Below are 23,614 nucleotides of genomic sequence, written 5' to 3'. Positions count from 1 at the left end.
TGCTGCTATGCCTACCTTTCAGAATCTAACTGAAGATCTCAAAGAAATCTAAAAACCTAAATATCAGCCAAAATTTCAAAAGTGATTGGATGGGGGCCAGACAGAGGGATGGATAAGGCACATTTCCTTAGGAAACGTGGCTGAAGTACTGTTCTGTACTTTTTCAGGTTATCAAAATACCACAACCTGAAACAAAACATTGATCCAGATGTAATTATGGAGGTTTTGAAACATTTATTTTTTCTAAATGTCTTTTTAATTGTCACTTATAGCTTCATGTCTCAGTTATTTTTTTCTCTACAGTCTATAAAATGCACAAAGTAAAAATGGGAAGTAGTAGCAAGAAAGTAGGTCTTTCTATTTCACGGTGACTCTTTTGGCAGGAAAAGGGGAAGAAGCTAGTGATGGCCTAATTATTTAGCTTAAAGAAAGCAGCCAGAATCCCAGTATCATCTGCAGTAAGAAATGGAAGAGGAGTGGGATGGAAAGAATATGGCGGCTGTTCTGATAAACTAAATAATTGTAAGAGGGATAATTGCCTGGTCTCTAAGACGTTGCTGTCTTTGAGGCAATGTTTGAATGTAAGAGCTTGGTTTTGTATGTTAAGCCAAAGGAACAATGTCATTCACCTCAAATGACAGAAAACTGTGTACATCCACCAAGTCACCACTACGACAAATGGCAGCAATCACAGAAATGTGAAACAGCATCTATCAGAAAAAATGTAGTAATTTTTTTCTCAAAAATGTGTGCAAAAGTTAAAATCCTGACAGATTTTCAGAAGGGAAGGGTGCCTTGCTTTTCTGACATGCATTGCTCAGAAGTAAACGCCACTGGAATCCTCCTTTGACTGCAAAGAAGTTTTCAAGAAATAAATTTCTATTACCAGGTAAAAAAAAAGAATACTAAAAAAAAACCTTAAAAAAAATAGTCTTTGTCTGTTTCAATTTCTCCAGTCTTCTCAGCTCCTTCTGTAGCCTCATGTAACTTTATGCAATACAGAAGGAAAACCAATAAATACACTTAGGTAATTATCTGTGACCTGAGGGCAACCTGTTTGGTGTGCAGCTGCATGTAAACTGAGTGGGGAAGCACAATTTAAGGAAGGAAGTTTGTGACATTTCTTTCATTCTTCTTTTTAGAGCTGAGCAGTAGGACGAATCAAGTATCCGCACTTCAAAGTCGTTCTGTTCTCTGCAGTCATGTTTCTTGATTTAAAAAAAAGCAGACATAGCAAGTGATAGTTCTTTCTAGCTTAAATGCCCTGTCTGTACCAGTGGTATTCAAACTGCTCCCCCAAAGCCTTTTGCTTCACAAGAAAACTGCCGATGGGCAAAATCATCTGCAAAATAACAGTCATGAAGAGAGACGGGCTCCTGGGTGCCTGGGTGTGTGTGTGCTACTTTACATTGTAGTACACACACACACACACACACACACTACCCAGAGTGCAATTGACACGTGGTTTCCACAGTGAATGACCATCTTGACCTAGGGAAATTTTACTCAGTTTAGGTGATGTTTTGCAGAGAAAAAGTAAGGACTCAAAGTTATCTCAGATCACCTAACCTTAAACTGATCAGGTACGATCAGTATCAATATATAGCATCTTCTGCTCATTTTTCTAGGGAAGTACTAGAAGTTCTTGTGCTTGGTATTCAGGCTTACTCCGTTACATAAGTTATTGGCTTTAGTTGACTGGTACAGCATATTGATTGATTCAAGTCCTTCCTTTCTGACAAAAATATCCTTCTCCATTCTTCTTATGCCTTAAATTTATGATAGTTCATTGATCAAAGCAAAGCAAGCTGTCAGAGTATGTCAGTGCAACAGTCAAGATGGTTCCAACACCTGCTCAAGGAGCTCTATGAATATTCAGACACAGTGTTGTCTCCAGGTTGTTCAGCAATGCAGGCAAAAATTGTATTTGTCTATCCCAAGGAGGAAGATTCAAGTAAAGCCACCCTTACTTCAGAAAGGGTACCTAAAAAGAACGGGAATAGAGTTGGCATAGGAAACAGCAAGGAGAAAAAAGGGCTTGCTTCTTCTGCCAACATGACAGTGGGAAAACAGGTGGTATCAGCTTCTTCTGTGAGGGTCCAGTTATCTCCTTTCTAGTGACATAACTGGGCAGATAGACTTTGACAAGGGCAACAGTTGCCTGCCTTGATCTGTAAACTTTTCACATACTGGAATATGCAACATGCCCATCACCTACCTGACTGCATCTACAATTCTAAGTAAAACCAGGCCAGGGATTGGTCTGCATCCTTGAGAGAAAATGGTACAGGATGTCTACACCATGTCACAGCATATGGCCCTGAGTCTTGTGTAGACTTCATGTCTCTTGGTTTTAAGGCATAGTAAGTATATTGACAGTGATTTTTTTTCCACTTCAAATTATTTGAAATAACATAAGGTCTGTGGTGCAGACCAATGTTACACATTGCTTGACACAGAGGTGACATGAGGGCCTGTGGAGAGGTCTGAGGAAGCAGGGTCTGCTGATACACTGGGCAAATGACAGTGAAAGAAGCCAAACCTGATGTGGTCTTATCCATGTTGCCTAATGGGAGCAGAGCCTGGCACATATTGTCCCAAATCATTCCCATGTATTGTCTCAGAAAATTAGCTGGCATGATGCAAAGCCAGGACTTGTAGCTTGCTAACATTTAGCAGTACAGATTATCAGCACTGGACAGGCCAGCCAAGCTCCTGTTTACACTTCAGCTTCCAGAAACAACCAGAAGCATTCTCTTGATGTCAGTGACATTACAGGTGCAGAATTAAATGAGTCAGTATTATCTATAAGAAAGGGTCAGCTGATCAGCTAATTTTTGTTTCTAGAGTTTTCAGTTGGGAAAATTTTAATGGGGGGAAAAAAAAAACGTAAAAACAAAGATATGAAGAAGGACCTGATTCTCTTTATCTCTTCCTGTAAAACTTGAGACTACTCTTTTTTCAAAGTAATCAGTGAAGGAAATATGTGGAGAAACCAGAATTTAACCAGTCCTCACACAACTGTCCTGGGAGGCTGAGCTGTAACTCAACAGCTCAGATGAAAAAAAAAAGCTGAAGATGAAGTCATACTCTTCTCATGGGTGCATCGGGCAAAGCAAAGAGCAATGGGAACAAGGTGCAGTGATGGAAGTTCCAACAGGATATGAAAAAAATGCCCCAAAAGTTCTTAATGTTAGAGGTGGAGCATCTGTCAGGGCCCAGAGAGGCTGTGGAAACTCCCATCCTTGCTTTGAGCAATGTAATCTAACTTTGAAGTTAGTCCTGTGCTGAGCAGGGACGTCCCGTCCAACCCAAAATATTCTCTGATTTTAAGCAGGTTAAAAATCTATTTATTTTTTATTTCTAGCAGTTAGAGTGTGTAAACCAGTTTAAAACTGATAACACTAAGGTGAGTATATTTCCTTCATGCTGTCTTATTTTCCTGGTACTTCCCATAGAGATGAAAAGATGAGATCTTGGTAAATATCTGAAGAAATAGTGCAACTGACAAGTAAAAGTTTTTGCTTAGTACATGTCATAGTAACTGGCAGAAATAGCTGGAGTTGAGTAACTGCAAAAAGAAATCTCTCAGGGGCACATAAGACAATGACATGTTACAGCAACTCAGGGAGACGTATATCTGATGCAGAGGCATCAGAAAGCAAGCATGTGGCCAGTATTTGCAGCTATTAAGGGCTGTCAATACTGTGAATCATTAATGATCCCTATTATCCCTACTACAGCAGTTGTCAGTAGTTTTGCCACATGGAAATACTAGACATGAGCCAAGGTCTAATGTTGCTTGATGTGATGACTCAGGGTGGGACACCTGGGCTGTCTCTGGCACTGACCTTGTCCACTGCTTGCAGTAGAAGAGACAATATTATGCATTTTCCAAGTGCAACAAAATGCATCCTTTTTATCTTTCTCAGCTTCTCAGAAGAAACCCTGCATCTGAGAAGGCTGTTTTCTGCCTTGGTTGTGAATAGAATAAGAGCATTATAGCAAAAGACTGAGGTCTCACTTTTTTCAAAAAAGATACAGTGCCTCTTTGACTTCTTTGTACATTGCTATGAGTAATTGCATGCAAGAGTCTCTGATTTTACTGCCAGTATTGCACACTTATCATGGTCAGGGGTCTTCATTCTGTCTTTCTGGTAGTCCTCCATTATCTAGTCTTCCACTCGTAGATCATAATTTTCAGTGTAACCACTGCTTCCACCATCATGTTGAACCTAATTTCTCTTGTTCAACATTATCAGGAACTGCATGGAGAATCTATTACTTTCCTTTTTGTAGCTCTTACAGCTTGTCATACTCAGACTTTCTTATTCATTACCTGCTTAAGGTGAAAACACCTTTTTTTTGCCTTTCTGTTGAGAAAAAAGTGAGGAGGTGGAGCGTGAAGAAGTAGTGAGCACTACACAAGGGTGATAGACTATCTGCCATAAGGGATTGGAAGATATTCTTAATTTAACATATAGCTAGTGACAGAGATTACTTGTACAGAGGAATATTGTAAGAACATGGCACAAGTCAGAAGTACATGTGCAATATCAGCAATAGCCCATACATATGCTGAGGTGGCTCAAAAGAATAGCATCTAGACTGCACTCAACTGGCTCACTCCCAGACACTCTGAACATCAGTCACAGTCACCACACGCATGAGTGAATGAGTAACATGTATGCTGACCTCAAAAACATAGGCTTTCAAGAGAAGCCCTACCTGCTCTGAACCTCTTGAGGTTTTCTGGAAGCCAAACCCCCAGCAAATATCTTTTATATCTAGACTAATCAGATGGAAGCAGGGAACCTTCCTTATTCTAGAAATCTATTTTTGATGACAGGCATTTGCACTAGAGATGGGTCTGAATTAACATTGACTCCAAGCAGTCAGATTTCAGGTAATAAACAAGTTTCATAACCCAGTTTGAGATCCTCAGCTTATAGGAAGGCAAAGACATTGATAATCAACTGTCTCCACATCTTTGCAGGTCCAGAATGTGTATCCTTATTACACTGCTCCATATATGTAACAAAGCTGAGGCTGTTTGGCTTCCCTGTGCTGCAAACGAAGCTAGGTTTAGCAAAGCAAAGGTAAAAGTGGCATTCTGGAGCCTTCAGTGGTAAATTCTGTAGCAAAATTGGTTAGAATCCAAGACAAAAACTACAAGGTTAAATGACTACCAAAAACAGAGCTGTGGATTTTTTTAATTCATGTATCAGTTTCCTTTTCCATCCTTCATAATAAAAGGGCCAAGAATCAGAAATGAATGGATATGTTTGTACTGCATAGAGGCAAAATGTACCCAGGCTGATTTTTTGCAGCTATACAAGGTTAAAAACTAAAATAAAAGAATTAAAATAGTAGACCATTGTTTTTATCAAGTTGTGTTAGAAGGCAATGATGAAGCAGGTAGTGTGAAAAAAAGGTATCATCTTTACATCCTCTTTTCTAATCAGAAACATACTTCAATTTGCATTTCTTTTCTAGTAAAAACTCTGCTGAAATAAATTTAAATCACACGCATGCTCTCTCTGAAGTTATATTTGTGATTCTATGGGTGCAAACAAGTAATTTCGCTCTTGAAGAAATGGGCTAAGTCAGTGTTGATTGAACATTTCAACATTTCAAAATAAGGACTAGACGATATTCCCAGCCAAGCAAATAGATAATCTTGTATTGATTTGAACAGCACAGGAGCAGATCTTATTTCCTTTCTTTTTCAGAAGAAAATCTGCATTTTGTGACTGCTTACAGTTGTTAGCTGGTCAGAAAATGTTCCATTTTCTTCTGTAAACAAGACTCTTTCTCCTCATAGCTAGTGGTAATAACACTGTTTCTTGCAGTACAGATTACCTGGTCTCACTGACAGTGATACAGGCTGAGTTCATCAAACAGGCAAATCCCCCTCTGTTCTAAGAATATCTGCTCCTGTGCCCTCAGTGCTCATCAGACATAAGATTTTACAAATCTCGGAAAGAGTGACTAATACCAGCCAGAGATCAGGCAAAGCATTTCAGAACCTTCCCGTCTGCTTCCTCTCTCCGACTTCTTGCATCACAAGCAAGAAAAGAAACAGAAAGACACAGACTTAAAACAGAGTAATAAACAATGCAGAAAATGTCTTGTGCTATGGTGCCTTCTCCTGATGTCAAAGCCTGACAACTTCTTAGAGGCACCAGGGAACAGAAACAGCCACCTGGCACTGCCAAATATTCCACAGATGAGTTCAATGTGAGGGAGGCTTGTGATCACACCAAATGAAAGGTGAATACTGAAGACTGTTCACAAAACGCAAGCTCAGATCTTACAAATGCAAACATACAAGTAACTAAAAAGTTAGCCTCATCCTATCAGGAAAGTGGGGTGTGACATGCATGCAGACAGAAATCACAGTCAAAATGATGTCTGCTTGACGTTTTTATATGCGCAATAAAGCCCTTGAGAACAATTTGTAGGTTATATTTTTTTAAATTAGTGAATTTTCAGTGAATTTGTATACAAACCACTCACAACTGTGTTACAAGAGATAAAATTAGTCTACTAAAGTACAGAGAAACATTCACTGAACTCTATATCAGTTTCTGCTATGAAAAGGTCAGTTCTAAAATGTAATATTCTCTGTTGAAAATCCTAATTATTTTGCAGATCATCCTACAACTCTAATACAGTATACAGTGAAAACAGGCTACGAATATTTCAATCAGACAAGTTTGCCCTTTAAATACATCCTTTTGCTTTTGTATTTGTACAGTATGATCACAAGATTTCTGAAGCACTACCAAAGTACAAAAAAAGTCACACTGTCAATGATAAAATGATTGCTTTGAATTACAATAACATGTTACATTCAGAGTCATGGAAGTCGTGAGAGCATCTTCTCTGCATTTCATGGTTTGTTGTTGACACTGGATTCATGTTATTTGGCAGAATCTAAAAAATATGTGCTTGAAAACACTGGACTGTGCCTGTACAATGCTGTTCTGGAGTAGACAACACCAGGGCCACAATACTGGTTCCATCTTTACTGGAAAATAAAATGTTCCCGTGCACTGGCACACAACACCTTGTGTGGTAAAATTCCTAGAAAAGCTCCTGGCATGGTTTTGACCAGTGCGGAACTTAGTACACTCAATTTCTGGCTACATTTCAGGTGTTAGCATGGGACTCAAGACTATTGCTAATAAGCAGACTGTATGAGACTACCCTGCTTTGAAAACAACAGGCATTCAATAGTACAAGTGTGGGCTGCATCACTCCATTTAGCCTCCATGCTGAAGAATAGGCCCAGGCACATTCAATTTGCTAATATAGCCATAGCCAGTACATAGTGCTATGATAAACACAAGTGAACTATTCAGGGGCTTATTTAGGAGCACTCCTTTTGACTTGTTGGAAAATAAGTCACTAAAATCTCATACATCACATACACGTTTGCCTAAAAGACTCACTGAAGCAAATGCTTTGATCAGAATAGTCTACATTGGCCTAAATTGGCGCAGTATTTCTAGCTGACCTGTGTGTTCAAACAAACAAAATGTTTGCTGGGAGAGAGGTAACTGTTCCAAACTAGGGACTTTTTCTTTGGTATCTCTTTTAATTTTTTTCAGTACAGGTTAATATTATGTATATATTTTTGTCATGAAGAAAAGCAAAGAGAGTAAAAATAGCTCTCAAGTGAGATAGCTGCTATCCCCTGTTCCTGGAACCATGACAGCCATTATATAACTGAAAAGAAATTTAAATTATATAAACAGCATAAGCTAATTGGTTTTAGATCAAGCAAAAATATAATTAGTTGAAGTGTTTTGTGGCAAAGGCACTGACAATATGTAGCTGTTCCTCAGCCTTAGTGGTGAAAAGGGATCCTGCCATGTGTTTAAAACTTATTCATCAGGCATTTCCATGGAAACACACAGATGCACAATCCTTGGATCACTTATTTCAGAAACTGCTGCTCCCAAGGTTCCTTCTGGAGTGAGAGCTCAGACCAGGAGACAGTGATGAGCTGTGACTGTGATCTAGAGACTTCCCCATAGATGTATTTGTTGAGTCTCACAGCAGGATAACTTAGGTGAGGAAAAGTGTAAAACAGCATCTTGCATAAAGAGAAAGACTAAAAACTTGACCTTGATTTTCATTCTCAGAGGCTGCTTCAGAGCTGGGAAATGACAGCACTGGAAAGAGCCTGAAGAGTTTATGAATTGGTCAGGTGCCCCCAGGGAGATTAACATGTGCTAGCGAGATGCTGTGCTGAGGGAGACTTTGGTTAAATGTAGTCACTGGTTTTGGTTGTCGAAAGCTGCTCGCTTATATACCCAGACGGCAGTCAGCTCTGATGTGACCTCTCAAGGTTAAGAAAAATCCTTCCAGGTTGGAAGGGGCAGGTCTCTGAAGCCTGTTTACAGTGACAGCCCACCACCATGTGCTGAAGAGCACAGCAGCTCCTTGCTCCTGCTACCAAACCTATGGCCACTTGAGAAAATGTGGCCCTTAGCTCTCTCTGTGGGTCAGCTCATGTGCTGTGAAAGACGGGAAAGGTTGGTTGCAATGCACAAGGGCTTGAAATCAAGAAAAAACATTTTGAAAGCATCAATAATTGTATGAATAAAAAGGTGATTCACTGTTAGCAAGTACTTCTATAGGAAATATATGCTGCATGAAAAGCAGGCTACACTTGTGCAGCATGTGACTCGTAGGCATTCCTGCATGGGCATGTCCCTTCAGATTTCTCCTGATGCTAGTAATAAAACCAGCACCTGTGTCCCCTCTCAGCTCTGCTATGGTTTTTAGCACACTTTTCTGTTTCTGGTAAGAGATGCTCAGACACGGAAGTCTAGTATATGGTTGACTTTAACAGCAAGGTTATAAGTAAGGTATATTCTCAAAGGCAACAGGGGATGCTTGCACCCTGTTTCTGAGTTAATGTCAGGCACTAGCTGGGAGGGTAAAGTAAAACATTCAAATGTCTTAATGAGCCACATTAAACCAGCATCAGTAGTCCAACATACAGTCCATTCAGGTCTCAAAAGCCAGAGCCTTCATAGGCTGTTCATAATTATTTGAGGGGTCTATTACTGCATGATGTGATAGCTCCTGTGGACTGAAATCCCCTTAGGCACAATAGAGAGTTAAGCGTAAAGTGTGATGCCTTAACTTCAAATCTTCTGACTTTGGTTTAAGTCTGCCTCACAAGGTTCCTGCAATGCCTTTTTATTGTGTTGATTTCGTCATACATTATATAGCATTAGTGATAATGCAAGTAGGCACACTGTCACGAACTGGGGTAAGTTCATTCAGAACTGACTGCCTTGTGACACAACTTCCAGCTCTGTCACCACCATCAGCCTGAATAATGCTCTATTTAGAGGCAGCATCAAACTGAAGAGATGACACAGGATGGAGCACACAGTCTTAAAAACAGTACTGCTATCAGGTTTTCATGCTACTGTTAATAGAGAGTCAGGCCAGAGCCTTTCTTGTAACAGAAAAGGCTGTGGGCTGAACAGAAGCTTGGCTGTCAATGGAGCTGGCCAAGAAAAACAACCAGTCTTCAACACTTTCTTTTTTCCTGGGTATTTCAGTAATCCCTAAAACTTTACAAGGGTCCGTGAACTTTCTCCACAGGGATGAGCTCGCACATCTTGAAAAAGCTACAGATGCTATGATACTTCACAGATGATCTGCTATGTAGCACAGGTCTCTAAGAGTCAGAGACTAAAATATTCTTCAGGCTATACTGACCCACCAGAAGCACTTCTCATGAAACCCTCTGGACAAGAGCTCAGGTTTCCCCTGAGCTCCTCCATGAAAATGCGTTTGGCTCTACTGCCCAGGGCAGTGCCAGGTGGACACATTCAAGCCTCTCCAGTGCCAGAGACAGGACTGCTGTGTCAAGCAGGAGCTTTGATGGTTTTACGCCTCCATTTCCCAACCAGGCAAGAGGTACTCAGAGGCAACCAACTCTTGGGGAAGTGAAGTACTTCCCAACCGAAGCTGCTTGCTCTCAGCTCTCAGCTTGAAGGTCACCACTCACAGCACCAACACCACATAGGTCAAAGCCCTGACTGTTCAGGAGAAGCATCTCCATAAACCGATGGTACAACATCATACCAGTGCCGCTATATTCAGAGTTAAGCATCTAGGAGGAACCAGCAGAAGGTTCTTCCCTTCACAGCCTGGTGGCAGAAGCAGTTAGCCAGAAAGGAAAAAATTAGGAGTTCAGGAGCTGAAATTCCTGCAGGAGTAAGTCCCAGAGAGCAGAAGGTTTTCCAGGAAAGGCAACAGTTACTCCAGACCTCCCAGTGTCCTCAGCTTCATGCAAAACACATTTGATTAAACTACTCTCCTCCCCAATATGCTCTTTTTTTTTTCTTGTACATAAAGATAATGAAGCTATTTATCTCAAAATGCTGGGAAAGTAAAGTTAAAAAGAAACGCAGTTACAGGCATTTTGGGGTTTTAAATACCTGTAAAGATACTTACAGAGGAATGCTGTTTATGCCCACACAGTTAGAGAAAAAGGTACATTTGAATCAAAGGCCACAGGCACACTGAATTAAAATGAAATCATGTTATGAAGTACTCTATGTTTTGCATTGCTGGGAGAAGGACACACAATTCCCTGTCTCAATATCAGCGAGACATTGATTTTCTATGGAAATGTACTTGAATTGATCTTGGTATACATTACTCTGTAGATTGCCTTTCCTTCAACAAGAGTAGGATTGTTCTTTCTTAAAACTGATGTTTCTTGTTTTTTTTATAAACTTCTTATACTCGTTTTATATTTGCCCCATAACAATGCAATTGATAGAAAAAACAGCTCAACAATTTTTCATTTTCTCTGCTCATATTGTTGTCTAAAGCCCCCAAGTGAATCCATTTCCTCATTATTATCTGCTATCTCCTAGATCTTACTTGGTGCATAAGAAATCTCATATATTAAACTGTTAACGGGGGTGAGGGGAAGAAAGATCTGCTTAAACACATCTTGCAGAATTTAAATATGGGTGTAGAAAGGATGACCTAATAGATAGGAAATGAGACATTTCCTTCATAGTATTTCTATTTAGCAATAAATTGAGGATGCTTGGCATCATTTGGCTTTTCTGTTGTGCATTTAATAGGTGAGCAAAGAATGAGGATAATAATTTTATTGATTACTAGCAAATTACTAGCAAATGCCGGTACTACCAAAAGAAGCTGTGTGTTGACATAGAGAAATAATAAGAAAAATAACGCCTGTCTTTTTCTTGTTTGTTTTTCATGGCAGCTAACGTACTGGAAGAAGACTCAATGGAGCAAGACATAGAGAGCCCTGTCGCTATTCATCAGCCAAAGTTGCCCAAACAAGCTAGAGAGGATCTGCCAAAAAATATAAACAAAGATTGTGCCAAGAGAAAAATCCAGAGGTATGTTAGGAAAGATGGGAAATGCAACGTCCACCATGGGAATGTCAGAGAGACTTATCGTTACTTGACTGACATCTTCACTACCTTAGTCGATCTCAAGTGGAGGTTCAACCTGTTGATTTTTGTCATGGTTTACACTGTGACCTGGCTCTTCTTTGGAATGATATGGTGGCTAATTGCCTACATGCGAGGAGATATGGATCATATAGGGGACAGCACGTGGACCCCATGCGTCAGCAACCTCAATGGGTTTGTCTCAGCCTTTTTATTCTCAATCGAGACAGAAACCACCATTGGGTATGGTTACCGGGTCATCACGGACAAGTGTCCCGAGGGAATTATTCTGCTTTTAGTGCAGTCTGTTTTAGGTTCTATCGTCAACGCTTTCATGGTTGGCTGCATGTTTGTGAAAATATCCCAACCCAAGAAGAGGGCAGAAACCTTGGTTTTTTCTACAAACGCAGTTATTTCCATGCGGGATGGAAAGCTGTGTCTGATGTTCCGAGTAGGAGACCTTAGGAATTCACACATTGTAGAGGCATCAATACGAGCCAAGTTGATCAAATCCAAACAGACAAAGGAGGGGGAATTTATACCACTCAACCAGACAGATATCAACGTAGGTTATTACACAGGGGATGATCGTCTCTTTTTGGTTTCACCACTGATCATCAGCCATGAAATTAACCAGCAGAGTCCTTTCTGGGAGATTTCCAAAGCCCAGTTGCCCAAAGAGGAGCTAGAAATTGTTGTAATCCTAGAAGGAATGGTGGAGGCAACAGGTAACATTTCTTATACTTTGTATAAGGTAAATGCTTTAATTTTAGAAAGGAAAACAGTGGTTGTGCTTCACTTTAAAAGAATCACTTCAATAGTCATTACTTTTGAAAAAAGCATCAGTTATCTGGTTAGCTTCAAAATTAAAAGCATGCCCAGTTTAACTGTCTGTTCCATCTTGCCTAATGGAATTGGTGTTTTTCTGCTCTGTTTGGAAAATGGGATAGCCTTTCTCATTTTCAGAATTTTTCACAGCATGTCACCCAGTTATTTCTCATTCTACTCAGGAGCAACCCAACTACGAGGACCTTATGGGATAAAATGGTTTAGAAAAAAAATCAATACAAATCTCTGTTTTTTGGAAGCACCATTGTTCCTGCTGCTTTCAATCACCCATGGGTAACTGCAGAATAACTGCCTGCCATGTGAAATTCCTGGCCTGTTTGGATCCTGTAGGAAGTGATAATGTGCTCAGTTTTCTCTTTTTGCTTGCTTGGTTGGTTGGTTTTGTTGTAACTTGTAACATGGGGCTTATTCCACATTAGTTCACAAAAGATCTGCTGGTTTCCTATTTCACTGAGGCACCCTACACACTGCAGAAGTTTACAGAACACTTAAAGCTGATAAAAACAGATATGGCATGTTATGTCAGTAGAGACTTGTTGAAAGGCTATTTGGTCATTACCTAAAATTATACAGCAGAACACCAGATATCATTTGATGCAGAGAAAACAATGCCTGGAATTCACAGCAAAGGGACTAGTAATGTTTCTGCTCTGCATTAAAGCCAGAATATAGTGGGAGTATATAGTCTCTAAGGCTGCTGTATTTCCCACACTCAGAATGCTGATATTCGTGTTCTAGGAGGTGTTTTTTCCTGTTAATGACAGCATCAATCTCTGAAGTGAGTAAATGTAATCAATAAAAGGGAATGGTGATTAGAAAATTAAGAAAATATATGCTTGGGGAGGAAGGAACACTGAGTATAGGAATAGGAGAACAAGATTTTCCATTTTTCACCACTACTGTAGCAAAAGCTAGGGAATTTTGAGGATGTGGATTACACATCTCTGACAGAGGTACAACCTTTCTAACCCTGACTCATGTTTTGCAACTGGAGCCAGGAAATAAAGAGCAGTCTTTTACTAGAACATGTGTGTGTGTTTCACACTTCTATTATGTGGTGTCAGAAGAAAACTGCATTTGTCACCATATAATAAATGTGTGAGACAAAAATGGAGCAAAAAAAAATTTGAAAGGAACTTGGCAGAGAATTTGAAGTGGTAAATGCAAGGCTTCCAGATTTTGCAGGAAGTAGGTGATACTGGAGAGAAATCAAGATGAAATTGGTGTTTCTGATACGGTAGGCACAAGATTTCAAACATCTGCATAAACTTTGGGTGAGACAACGAGGAAATTGCTGTTTTCTAGCAACTGAAACCATTTGAAATTTCTGAATTGCAACTAAATGAACCTGACATCCCACAGAGCGGTGGGTATTTTCATGTTTACTGAACTCCATCTTTTCTAGAAAAATGATTGGCAAGTAGTAGAAGAATTTAAAAAATCTCACAGAAAATACCTATATGATCAAAAGACAGTATACTTCTGCAGTGCATCAAATGTAGCTTAGCTGTCTTCAGCCTCGTTCCTCTTTATTGTTTAGTCCTTCCTTCCTTATCCCATTTTCACCCCTGCACACTCACACGGCTCGCTGGGCTCTCTTTAGCTGCTCTGATACTCAACACATTTTTCACTTCGTCATTATCATCCTTCACCAGAGGGGGCTACCTCTCAGACTGCCCGGTCTGGCAAAATTCAAGTTACAATGCTAGAAGAGTCCATATTAACAAAGAAACTGGATGCAGTGATTTGAAAGCCCACTGAAGCCATATGGGACTAAGGTGTTACCCTGGCACTGGATAGGTAGCTTCATTTACCATTTTAAGCTTCTCCATTTTGTTCTGTTTGGGTTGGCTCTCCAGTTGCATGCTATATGAGTGAGGGCATCAAATAATGTCCCTTAACTATGGCATCAGAAAGATTAATGTCAATTACCAGGACAATTTCTAAAGCATGCTTGTGTAAGTAGCCACTTGTTCTGTGCTTTGCCCACATGCATTGGTTTACTTTTGTTGAAGGTGCAATCAGACCCACTTTCCACCAATTACAGATATTTTCCCTCTTTGAAATTACAACTATATATATATATATATATATAATTTCAGTTACAATATGGAAAATGCTAAAAGCAAACTTAGGCCATCATACATTCAAATTTCCTTCCTATGCCCTATGTAGAGTGAGAGCATCAAAAGCAGTTGCTTACAGCAGCAATCTCCAACTCTGGAGAGCAAATGATACACTACCCATCATACCTGCCAATAGTGGTCCAAGTCATGGCATACAAAAAAATATTAAACCTGAAGCTAAGAAATTGTGACCTCAGCTATAGCAATATCACTGTTCAGCATCACTGCTCGTGGGTCAAAACCAGATGGGAATCATTAACTTATGCTATTCATCAGGAAAACAACTCCCAAGTTTGACCAGTGGAAACAATCCTTTCTCTATTTTCAGGTTTTCCCCACTCTGACAATATTTATGTCTTTAATGAGAAGTAATACAGTGGAAAATTCTAAGCATAAACATTTGCTATTCCTTTTACTCTTTATTGATGTTATTCTGCTTAAACTTTTACTGAGCAGATGATATCATTTTATACATATATTATGCTTTCTACCTCAAGGGCTCCAAAATCATATCTACCTGTAGTATGAAACACTGCTGTTTATGTAGTATCAATGCAGTGAACTCTGCATTGCATGTTAGGACAGGAAATTAAGAATAATGCATTTTATTAAAGTTGAAATAATTAACCAAATTAAATTCAGCAGATAAATCAGGTCAAGAACCCCTAATTCTCCTTTGAAACATTACGATATCTTTCCGAGATGCAAAAGAAGTACGTATGTCTTCACCAAAGCGCATAAGCAAAATATGAGCCTAGAAAGCATGACTACACTTCGACTGTTCACATCATTCTGCTATGAAGATTACTTTGAGGGCAGAATTTTCAACAAGGCACTTTCAATAAGACATGAAGTCAACCTGACTATTTCATACGGCATCAGCAGAAACTCAGAATAAGACTGCTTTTTTTAAATGTACATTATGAATCCTTCCAATATGCAATTTTCTGTATTTATTTACAATGACATTCAAAAATATTCCCTTAAGTTCAAAGGATAACACTCTTGCAAAGATTCACTTGTGGTTTTGCTGATACTGATGTACATCTCTCAAGTGTCCAAAACACCCAATCATGGTGTGAAGTTTGTTAGGCTGCCATGAAGCAACCAATGAGATTTCATGAACAGGTGGTAAAAGTCCAGCCAGATGTCACCATATCTGAAGGACACATCAGTTATTTCCATGTTTTGCAGCCCTCATTCCATTTCCTACCATACTAACAACAGGTAGGAGTGCCAGTGTAATGCAAGGATTTATACTAACTCTGCAAAAAGTAGAGCAACATTCACCTTCAAAAAGGAAGCCATTTCTGAGGCACTTATGCTTCTTTTAGTGTCAGACTACAGCTGTGGCACTAACAGAATAGCCCAATACCAGCAAAAGCTCTGGTCCCACATGCAGCACTAAAAAGCAGGATTCTGACATCCCTCCACTCCTCAGGGGAGAGCTGTAACAAATGCAAAAAGAACTAACTGGGAAGAACATGACTGACACACTGACCTCAGTTCAATAGTGTTTGATATGTGACACTCAAAATAGTTGGCTTATTTTAAAGTACCACAACTGTTTTAATATTATTTTATGGAGACCACTTAAAGAGATTTGTTAGAGAGCAATTAAGAGAGCTGTTAGAATATCCACATTTATAATAGTGGAATTTGAGAAAATGTTGATTTTCAGTGTTTCTCCTTGGACCAACAAAGAAGCTTAGGCTCAAAGATCCAGAACTCTGCTTCCCTAAACAGCAGGCACAAAAGCTTGAATTTGAAGAACTTATTTGTTCTGAACTATAAACAAAAATCTACAAGTAAGAATTTTTTATAACTTAATAGCCTCTTTTTAACGAAAGGCTTCAAACTCAAACCTTTTTCACTACTGAAATCTGTTTTTAAGGGCGCTCATATCATCATAAGCAAACTAATTATAAAAAATTATACAAGACCTCCAAAATTATAACTCCAATACAGGAAATAAATTGAGAGCAAGAAAAAGTAAGTCTTTTAAATGTGGGAAGATCAGGTGGGAAAGTGAGGAACGTAGCAATATCTGGAGAACCTGAGAAAGAAACTGAGACACTCAGAGAGAGGGATTCACACAAAAAAGAGAAGTATCTTGAATAGCCCATAGCCTTGTTGGTAACGTGCTACTGAATCATAAGCAGCCTGATTTAAATACCTTCTCTAAACCTGCTCTGATCTACAGAAAACAGCATTTTCTAACATATTAAAAGAATATGAAGTTTTTCAAACTACTCAAGCCAGCAAGGCCCTCAGACTTTGAGAAGCTGTATGTGGCCAGCAGGGTGCACTAGAAGATGCTCTGGCCGTTCTCTCTCCCCAAAAATAACATGAAAATTGAAATAGTACCAAGGAAAGAAACTTATCTACACATTTATAACTGTCAAAAAATAAGCCGCAGAGCTTGACATATAACTGGGCTCATATGGATTATTTCACAAATAAACTTGTAATAGTGTGCATTTATAATTCTGACACACGGGTAGCTTGAGAGCAATATTTGCAGATTGGTTTATAGATATGTAAACAAATACACTTGCCAGCTGTGGAAAATGTGTATAGAAAATAATAAAATGTTCACCTAAGTGGTTACTTATATAGTAGATGATGCTATCAACTAGACAAACATTATATAAAGCTGTTCCCACTCTTCACTACAGCCCCTTTGACTGATCTATTGTCTTTTTCATTTCTCCTGGATGAGTTTCCATATTTACCCCTTATCCTTGCTCAAACCTAGTAAATATCTCCCTCTGACACGTATGTTAAAAGTTCCAGCTACTCAAAACATCTCAACAGATTCTTTTGCTCTCTCTCCAAATAAGCATTGCTCCGATTACAGATTTTCTACTAAAGGGTTTCTTCCACTCTTCAAAGAAGAGATGTTTATGCTCTCAAATTGCTTCTTAAGGGGATGTAGACCAAAGGAAGAAAATAACCTGGATTTCTCACACCCACGTGTTCCTGCAACACAAGTGGTGAAAGCGGATTTGATTTTTGTGCTCCGGAATGTGACCAACATATATTTACTGAAATGCAATTTAAACAGGGTTAAGAATAAATGGTTTCTGGTTTAAGATGGATCATCATCATTTCAGGAATGGTCAGAATACAATGGTTCTCCAGTCTTTAGGTTCTTTTTCTGTTTTTAAAGTTTTAACATCTCTGTGTGCTAAGTGCTAGACATGGCCATCTAGTTCACCCTATTTCTCCCCATTTCCATAGCCCTTGCCAGTAGTCCCCTTCACCTGTATTTCTTGGTCACATTTTCCTTTTGTTAATTCTGATGAAAGATTTAATTGTTACTTATTCTAACACAGAAAACTAGGGATGTTAACATGTGTAAGTGCAGTTGTGAGCTGAATGCCAGCAATAAAAAGCACTGCAATTTCTTTGCAATATTTGTTTCAGGAAGTTTTCTCTACTGGTAGAAAGGATTAGACTATCTGGTGAAGGAGACTGTAAGGCTTAAATAAGGCAATTACAATTTCACAATAGTCAAAACAATAGGAAAAATTGCAAGAAGCCAGGCAGCAAAGTTCATGAGAAAAGAGATATGCTGGTTATGAGTATTTCAACCAAAATTTTGGTTAGAAATTGAGATCTATCTCAGTCTCAGGGAAGGCAGGGAAAAGAGACTGCACTTTTTTTTTTTATAGCTTTATTCTCTGAATAGTTGTACACTATACAAACATGTTACTGGTTGCTAGATAATAGGCTATTGTCCATCTTTGATACCTTTCTCATCAGTTAGTTGCTCAGCTTTTCACATCTACAGCGGCCCTAAGATTTCAGCCATAATACTCAGACTCAAGCAGTAACTCGTGTTAAAACATAGGATCCCTAAAACACATTTTTGAGGCCTCTATGCATTAAAAACACTTTAATATAGCTAATTAGATGTTATTAAAAAATTATGTTCTGAACACAAATCAAACCTGCAGAACAGCAGCTTTATTTTGCACATCATATCCTTACAAACTACAGTAGGTTTCTGTGGCCACAGAGAAAGGGCTGTTTCCAGTTCTTGGCACACTTCCACAGACCTCCACTGTCAGCACTGATCCTTTTCTAACACAGTGGCAAGCACAAAGTGATACCCAAAATTTTGTCTTTGCTCACCAATCCTCACTCGTGAGGCTGCACACATTATCTCTTGTAGGACTCATGATCTCCAAGGCCAGAAGAGTGACAGGATCTCAGTGCTGTGCTTTATGTTCCCCTAGCAGAGGGCACAGTCGGAAGCCTCCTTGATCAGCCCAGAGTTTACTGCCCACCACCAGGCCACTTCTCCTAAAACCCTTCTATACCAGACACTCAACAAATACTGTTGCCTCCAGCATGGCTTCAAGCAGCTGTGTTTTCCAGCAGTTTTAGTCCAGAAGCAAGGCATCTGTGAAGGTGATAGTGTGGAGTCGCTGGCTCTCCAGATCAGCTCAGACATTGAGGTATAACTGAAGGGACTAAGAAAGTAGAGGCTGAGCAGCACTGGGAAATGCTTGTGTCCCCGACACCCACACAGACTCCATCACAAAGAGCTCCACTTTGCAAAAACAAATGGATGATTCTCTGCAGAGGGCACAGCAGCATTATCCAGGTCAAAGGATTCCCCAGGCAGAATTAGCTCACTGAATATTTTTCACCTGCTTACAAAGCACAGACATGATTTCTGAGCCCTCCTGAGAAGTGCTTCAGGACAATGAAGTACCTTTTACATCTCTGAGCACTTTTCAAGACAATAGCTATGAAGTGAAGCATGCTCAGTTTGTCCACTTGGACAGTGTAAACAAAGGGTCAGCACTGAAATGGCTTTATTTTTTATATTTTTTTAAAGAAAAAGTATAGTTAGCATTTCTAATTTTAGACTTCTGCTTTTGGCCATCCAAGATTGCTACTAACCTGGAAATTAAGGCTGCTAATAAGCCCCTGTGCTGAAATCCCGAGGCACACACTGAGTCGGTTCAGGGCAGTGTTTCACCCCTGAAACTTTTGCCAAAATGAACTGACTCTTTCATGTTGATTACCTTATTCACTCATGTTTGATCTCCAGATATGAAGCACACTTAACTAGCCTGCAGTTCAAAGCCATGGGAAATATTTTTGGCAAACTCTTCCTACCATTATTTCTAAAAGATCTTCTCACTTCTCCCCTCGGTGCTTATTTACTTCCAACTGTATAATAGTGTTTCCTCCTGTTCTGTCTCTACAATTACTGAACCGTAATGAAGGATAAGCATTACACTCCTTGATAACAGCAAGGCCCTTCTGAAGTTACAAGTATTTACACTGGTTTCTAATGAATGTAAGCAGATAGATTATTCACCTTCAGCAGGAAGCTTTCACCAAACTGAGTAGAGTAGTAACTATAAAGTCAAAAGTGACCTCAAAGATTGAAGAACAAGCAAGCAAAGAAAGCTGTTAACTAAATCAGAAATTCAAAGTCAATGTTTGACAGATTAAAAAGAACAAGGCTACAGACTGCAACTAACCCCACTGGCTACATAAAGTACATGAAACAGAGAAGACTTACAAGTATATGCTACATATCATAGAAAGCCATTGCCAGCACTAAGAACTCCCATTATGGCGTATCTTCTGGGCTTCCCAAGGCCTCTAGAATGAAGTCCTCAAGGGGTTCCAGCAGAAACAAATTACAAAAAATTGCAATGGTCTCAGTGGTTTCAATCTTGGCATTTCAAGGAAAATCAAACACAAATTTGGACTCACTGACATGCTTTGCCAGTTTTTCACCACCCTGCTGAACTCTAGTATAACCATGTAGCCAAAGAGGGCTCAGGGAGCTGCTCACTTGTGTCACTGAAAAGCAGCAAACTACCACAACACTGGTGACTCTGAGCCCAAGTCCAAGCATAAAAGCACTTCCTTCTGTAACAATCTGTATAACTGGTGAGCAAACCACATCTCATTTTTGTGGTTGTACTCCACTCCTCACTTCTGCAAACCTGCTGTATTGGCAGAAGAGAGAGAAAGAGAGAGGATCTTCCAGGAGTGATGAGGCAGCCACTGTGACAACAAATACAAAAAGCACAAACAGCTCGTGTGATCAGCTTCGTGCTCTTGCTCCCTCACTCTCTCTCTCCTTCATTCCCACTAATCTCAAGAGAATTCAAGAAAAAGTCACAATACTTCTTGAGATTTCTGTGTTTCCTGGGTTTGAGTTTTGATTTGCTGGTATTTCTGTGGAATGGAATTATTCTTTCATTTGAAAAATAGGATTTTAATAAATATAGGATTTTTACATTTCAGGTATTCTGTTCTTGAACCTCAGCCAATAAAGAAGCTTGATTTAAAGAAACATTCAAAACATGAAAACAAAGCAAAAATGAAAGAGATCCTCAGAAACAAATTTTCACTGGCCATAAGAAACCCACTTGAGATTACTAAGGAATGAGAAAATTTTATTTAGAAAACCAATTCAGAGGGAATATTTGCATCAGCTTCCCCTACCTCCTGGAAATAAATAATGGGAAGGGTAACACGCACTCTTGCATATTTTTCTGCCTTGCAAAGGATGCCGGTTGTAGTTTCCCAGGCTCCTCCCAGCAATTTAATTTTACAAAGTCATGAACTGTACAAATATTTTCCCCAGACAGACCTGATCGGGTCTTGATCTCACACCATGAGCACTAGAAGAGGGCAACTGCGTATAGTTAGGTCAGTGTGAATACAGGCCACTGTCATAGCAAGGGAAAGGGGCAAGGCAGCTAAGACATCTTCTTCAGGACAGTTCACAGCACTGGCCAAGGCTAGTAGGGGAGCCAAAGCCCCAGAGATTTGTCACTGAAGTCATAGCTGCTACTAAACAGAGTTAGAAAAGGCCAGCATGTCTCTGATGTCACCAAAGGAATAGTGAGAATAAAGGAGGGAAAAGACAAGGTGAGGAAAAAAGTTAGAAACACCACTGTTTACCTCTGCCTTTAGGCACAGGCTTCCGAAGAAGATGAATGGGTTCAGGTTCACATGGATAAAGAACATGGCTGCCAACACTAAATTCATCAGAGCAAAATGAGTGAAAGTCTTTGCAAAATCAGTTCTAAGCAATTCATTAAACTACAGCTACTAAGCTACAACTATAAGCTATTCAGCAAGTTGATGACACATACTCAAAGAAGTCCTTTTGGTGAATAAGGCCAGCTACATGCTGGACTGTGTTAGTAAGAGTATACACTTAAGCTTGAGAAAAGTGACTCTTCCTCTCTGTTTACCACTAGTGAGACCACCTCCTATGTGCTGTGTTTAGTTCAAGACTCCCCAATATAAGATAGATACGGACTTAGTGGAACAAGTCCAACAGGGCCACCAAGACAGTCAGATGCTGGAGCATAGGACACACACAAGGAGACGTGGCAGGAGCTGGGACTGTTCAGCCTGGATAAGGGTCAGTGCAAGGGAATCTTACCACTGTCTGAACATACCAGTGGGAGATTATAGAGAAGATGGAAGCTGGCACATCTCAGAAGGGCAGGGTGATAGGACAAGAGGAAACATGCACAAGCTGTAATGCAGGTAATTCTAATTAGGCACTAGGAAATAATTATTTTTTTTTCCATAAAGCTGGTAAGATCCTGAAACAGGGGCCCAGGAGGATCACCAGGGAAATATCCATAACTTGACTGTATAAGCCCTGAGCAACTCGAAATCTTTGGCTGTGCTTTGTACAGTAGGTAGGGCCAGATGACTCCATAGATCCCTTCCAGGCTAAATTAGCCTGTAATTATAAAACTCAAAACCAGCTCCTCCTAGTATTTTATAGATGTGAAGAACTGAATGGCTTTGAAAAATGAATAACATCTAACAGCTTTCATTGTTCTCACACATCACCATTTAAGAAATTGTATTACATATACTTGAAAGCTGCTCTGTGGCCACCACTGAACCACTGGAGACAGTATTGCTTCAGATAGGGGAGGCAGAACTGAGTAAGGAGCATGACTTCACTGATGTCAGCAGGCAGGCAGCATGTGCAACCAAGCTTTACTCCAGGAGGTCTAATGGAAGAGGAAATTTTAAACATGTAAGCCTGCACTCCATCAGACAACCAGTCTTTGAAGAGTGATCCAAAGATTGCACTAACTCACAGCATTCCCTCCTTGTCTTGGATTTTGTCCCACTCCCCTGGCCACAGGCACCCTCTTTTACATTTTTCTGCCCCTCTAGACAGTGTGGGAGATTGAGATGGGCATCCAACATTACTACGATCATTCGCCTCTTTGTCCATTGGATGGGCTTTGTGTGATTCAAACTGCCAACACAAAATCCAGTTACAAGCAATTACTCCATTACCATTTTGTTATCATTATTGTTATCGCCATTCTTGTCACCATCATCATCATCACCACAACTGGCAGCCTTGTATCTAGCAACAGAGTCAAAACGTTTAAGTTTGTCTTTGGAGGAAGCCCTAAGGCATATCAGGGCTGACAACTTCTATTCCACATTTCTGGCTGATGCAGGCTAATATGAACTGAAGAGACATGGACTTACCACTAAAGGAATAAAATCAATCTGACTATGGCAGAGCTGCCAGGCACCACCATAAGAAAAAACATCTATGACTCAGCCAGTCCAACTAAATTATGCTGGCACTTCTTTTAACCAGCTGTTAGGTTCTTTTTTTATTTTTTTCACCCTTGCATAAGTATTAATTTATTACCCTTAGATCTCCAGGATGGGAAAATACCCCTTCCCTTTCCATAATTTCCAGATTCTTTTTCCATTAGTCTCTTTTTACAGTGAGAAGACAACAAATGAGCTGCTTTTTCAGATATAAGTGCAGCAGTGAGTTTCTATCCGCCAATAAAACCATGACAGATGCTGTGAAAAAGTGTAGAAGAGTCCAAAGCCAAAGGTTTTGAGTCAGTCAGGGATTCCTGTCTGGCCCAAAATCTTCAAAGACAGTGGACATGTCTATACAGCTGTGAAGCAGAGGAGGGTTAGATTTGCAGTCTGAGGAAAATGCCCTTTCCTGCCTTGAGGCGAGGGCAGGCTCTTTTGAGAAAACAGAGGCCAGTGTCTGCCTTCACAACACAACTGTCTCACTCTTTGCCGGCACCTGACCGGTCACAAGGCTTTGTGGGTGATTGACTTGGTCTCATGTTGTGTGCCCTTATTGCAGCAACTCAAACC

At 39.8% G+C, this 23,614-nt stretch overlaps 1 protein-coding gene across 6 annotated transcripts in view; it reads left to right on the top strand.

Moving 5' to 3' along the window:
- KCNJ6 (potassium inwardly rectifying channel subfamily J member 6) overlaps positions 1–23,614 on the top strand; it is a 168,550-nt gene that overhangs the window by 116,382 nt on the left and 28,554 nt on the right. For 5 of the 6 annotated variants that reach the window (XM_061359151.1, XM_061359153.1, XM_061359154.1 and 2 more), the window contains one exon: positions 11,282–12,202. In XM_061359151.1, the coding sequence (XP_061215135.1) occupies positions 11,282–12,202 (921 nt within the window). Of the gene's footprint in view, positions 1–11,281; positions 12,229–23,614 lie in introns of all 6 variants that reach the window. The other variant, XM_061359157.1, reaches the window with a different exon arrangement.

Source organism: Neopsephotus bourkii, unplaced genomic scaffold (genome assembly GCF_033783945.1).
Source record: "Neopsephotus bourkii isolate Nb327-2 ecotype Australia unplaced genomic scaffold, CSIRO-AGI_Nbou_v1 NB_962, whole genome shotgun sequence".
In the NCBI taxonomy this organism is placed as follows: Eukaryota; Metazoa; Chordata; class Aves; order Psittaciformes; family Psittacidae; genus Neopsephotus; species Neopsephotus bourkii.
Note: the sequence above shows the minus strand (reverse complement) of the source record. Positions and strands in the feature narration are given on the sequence as shown.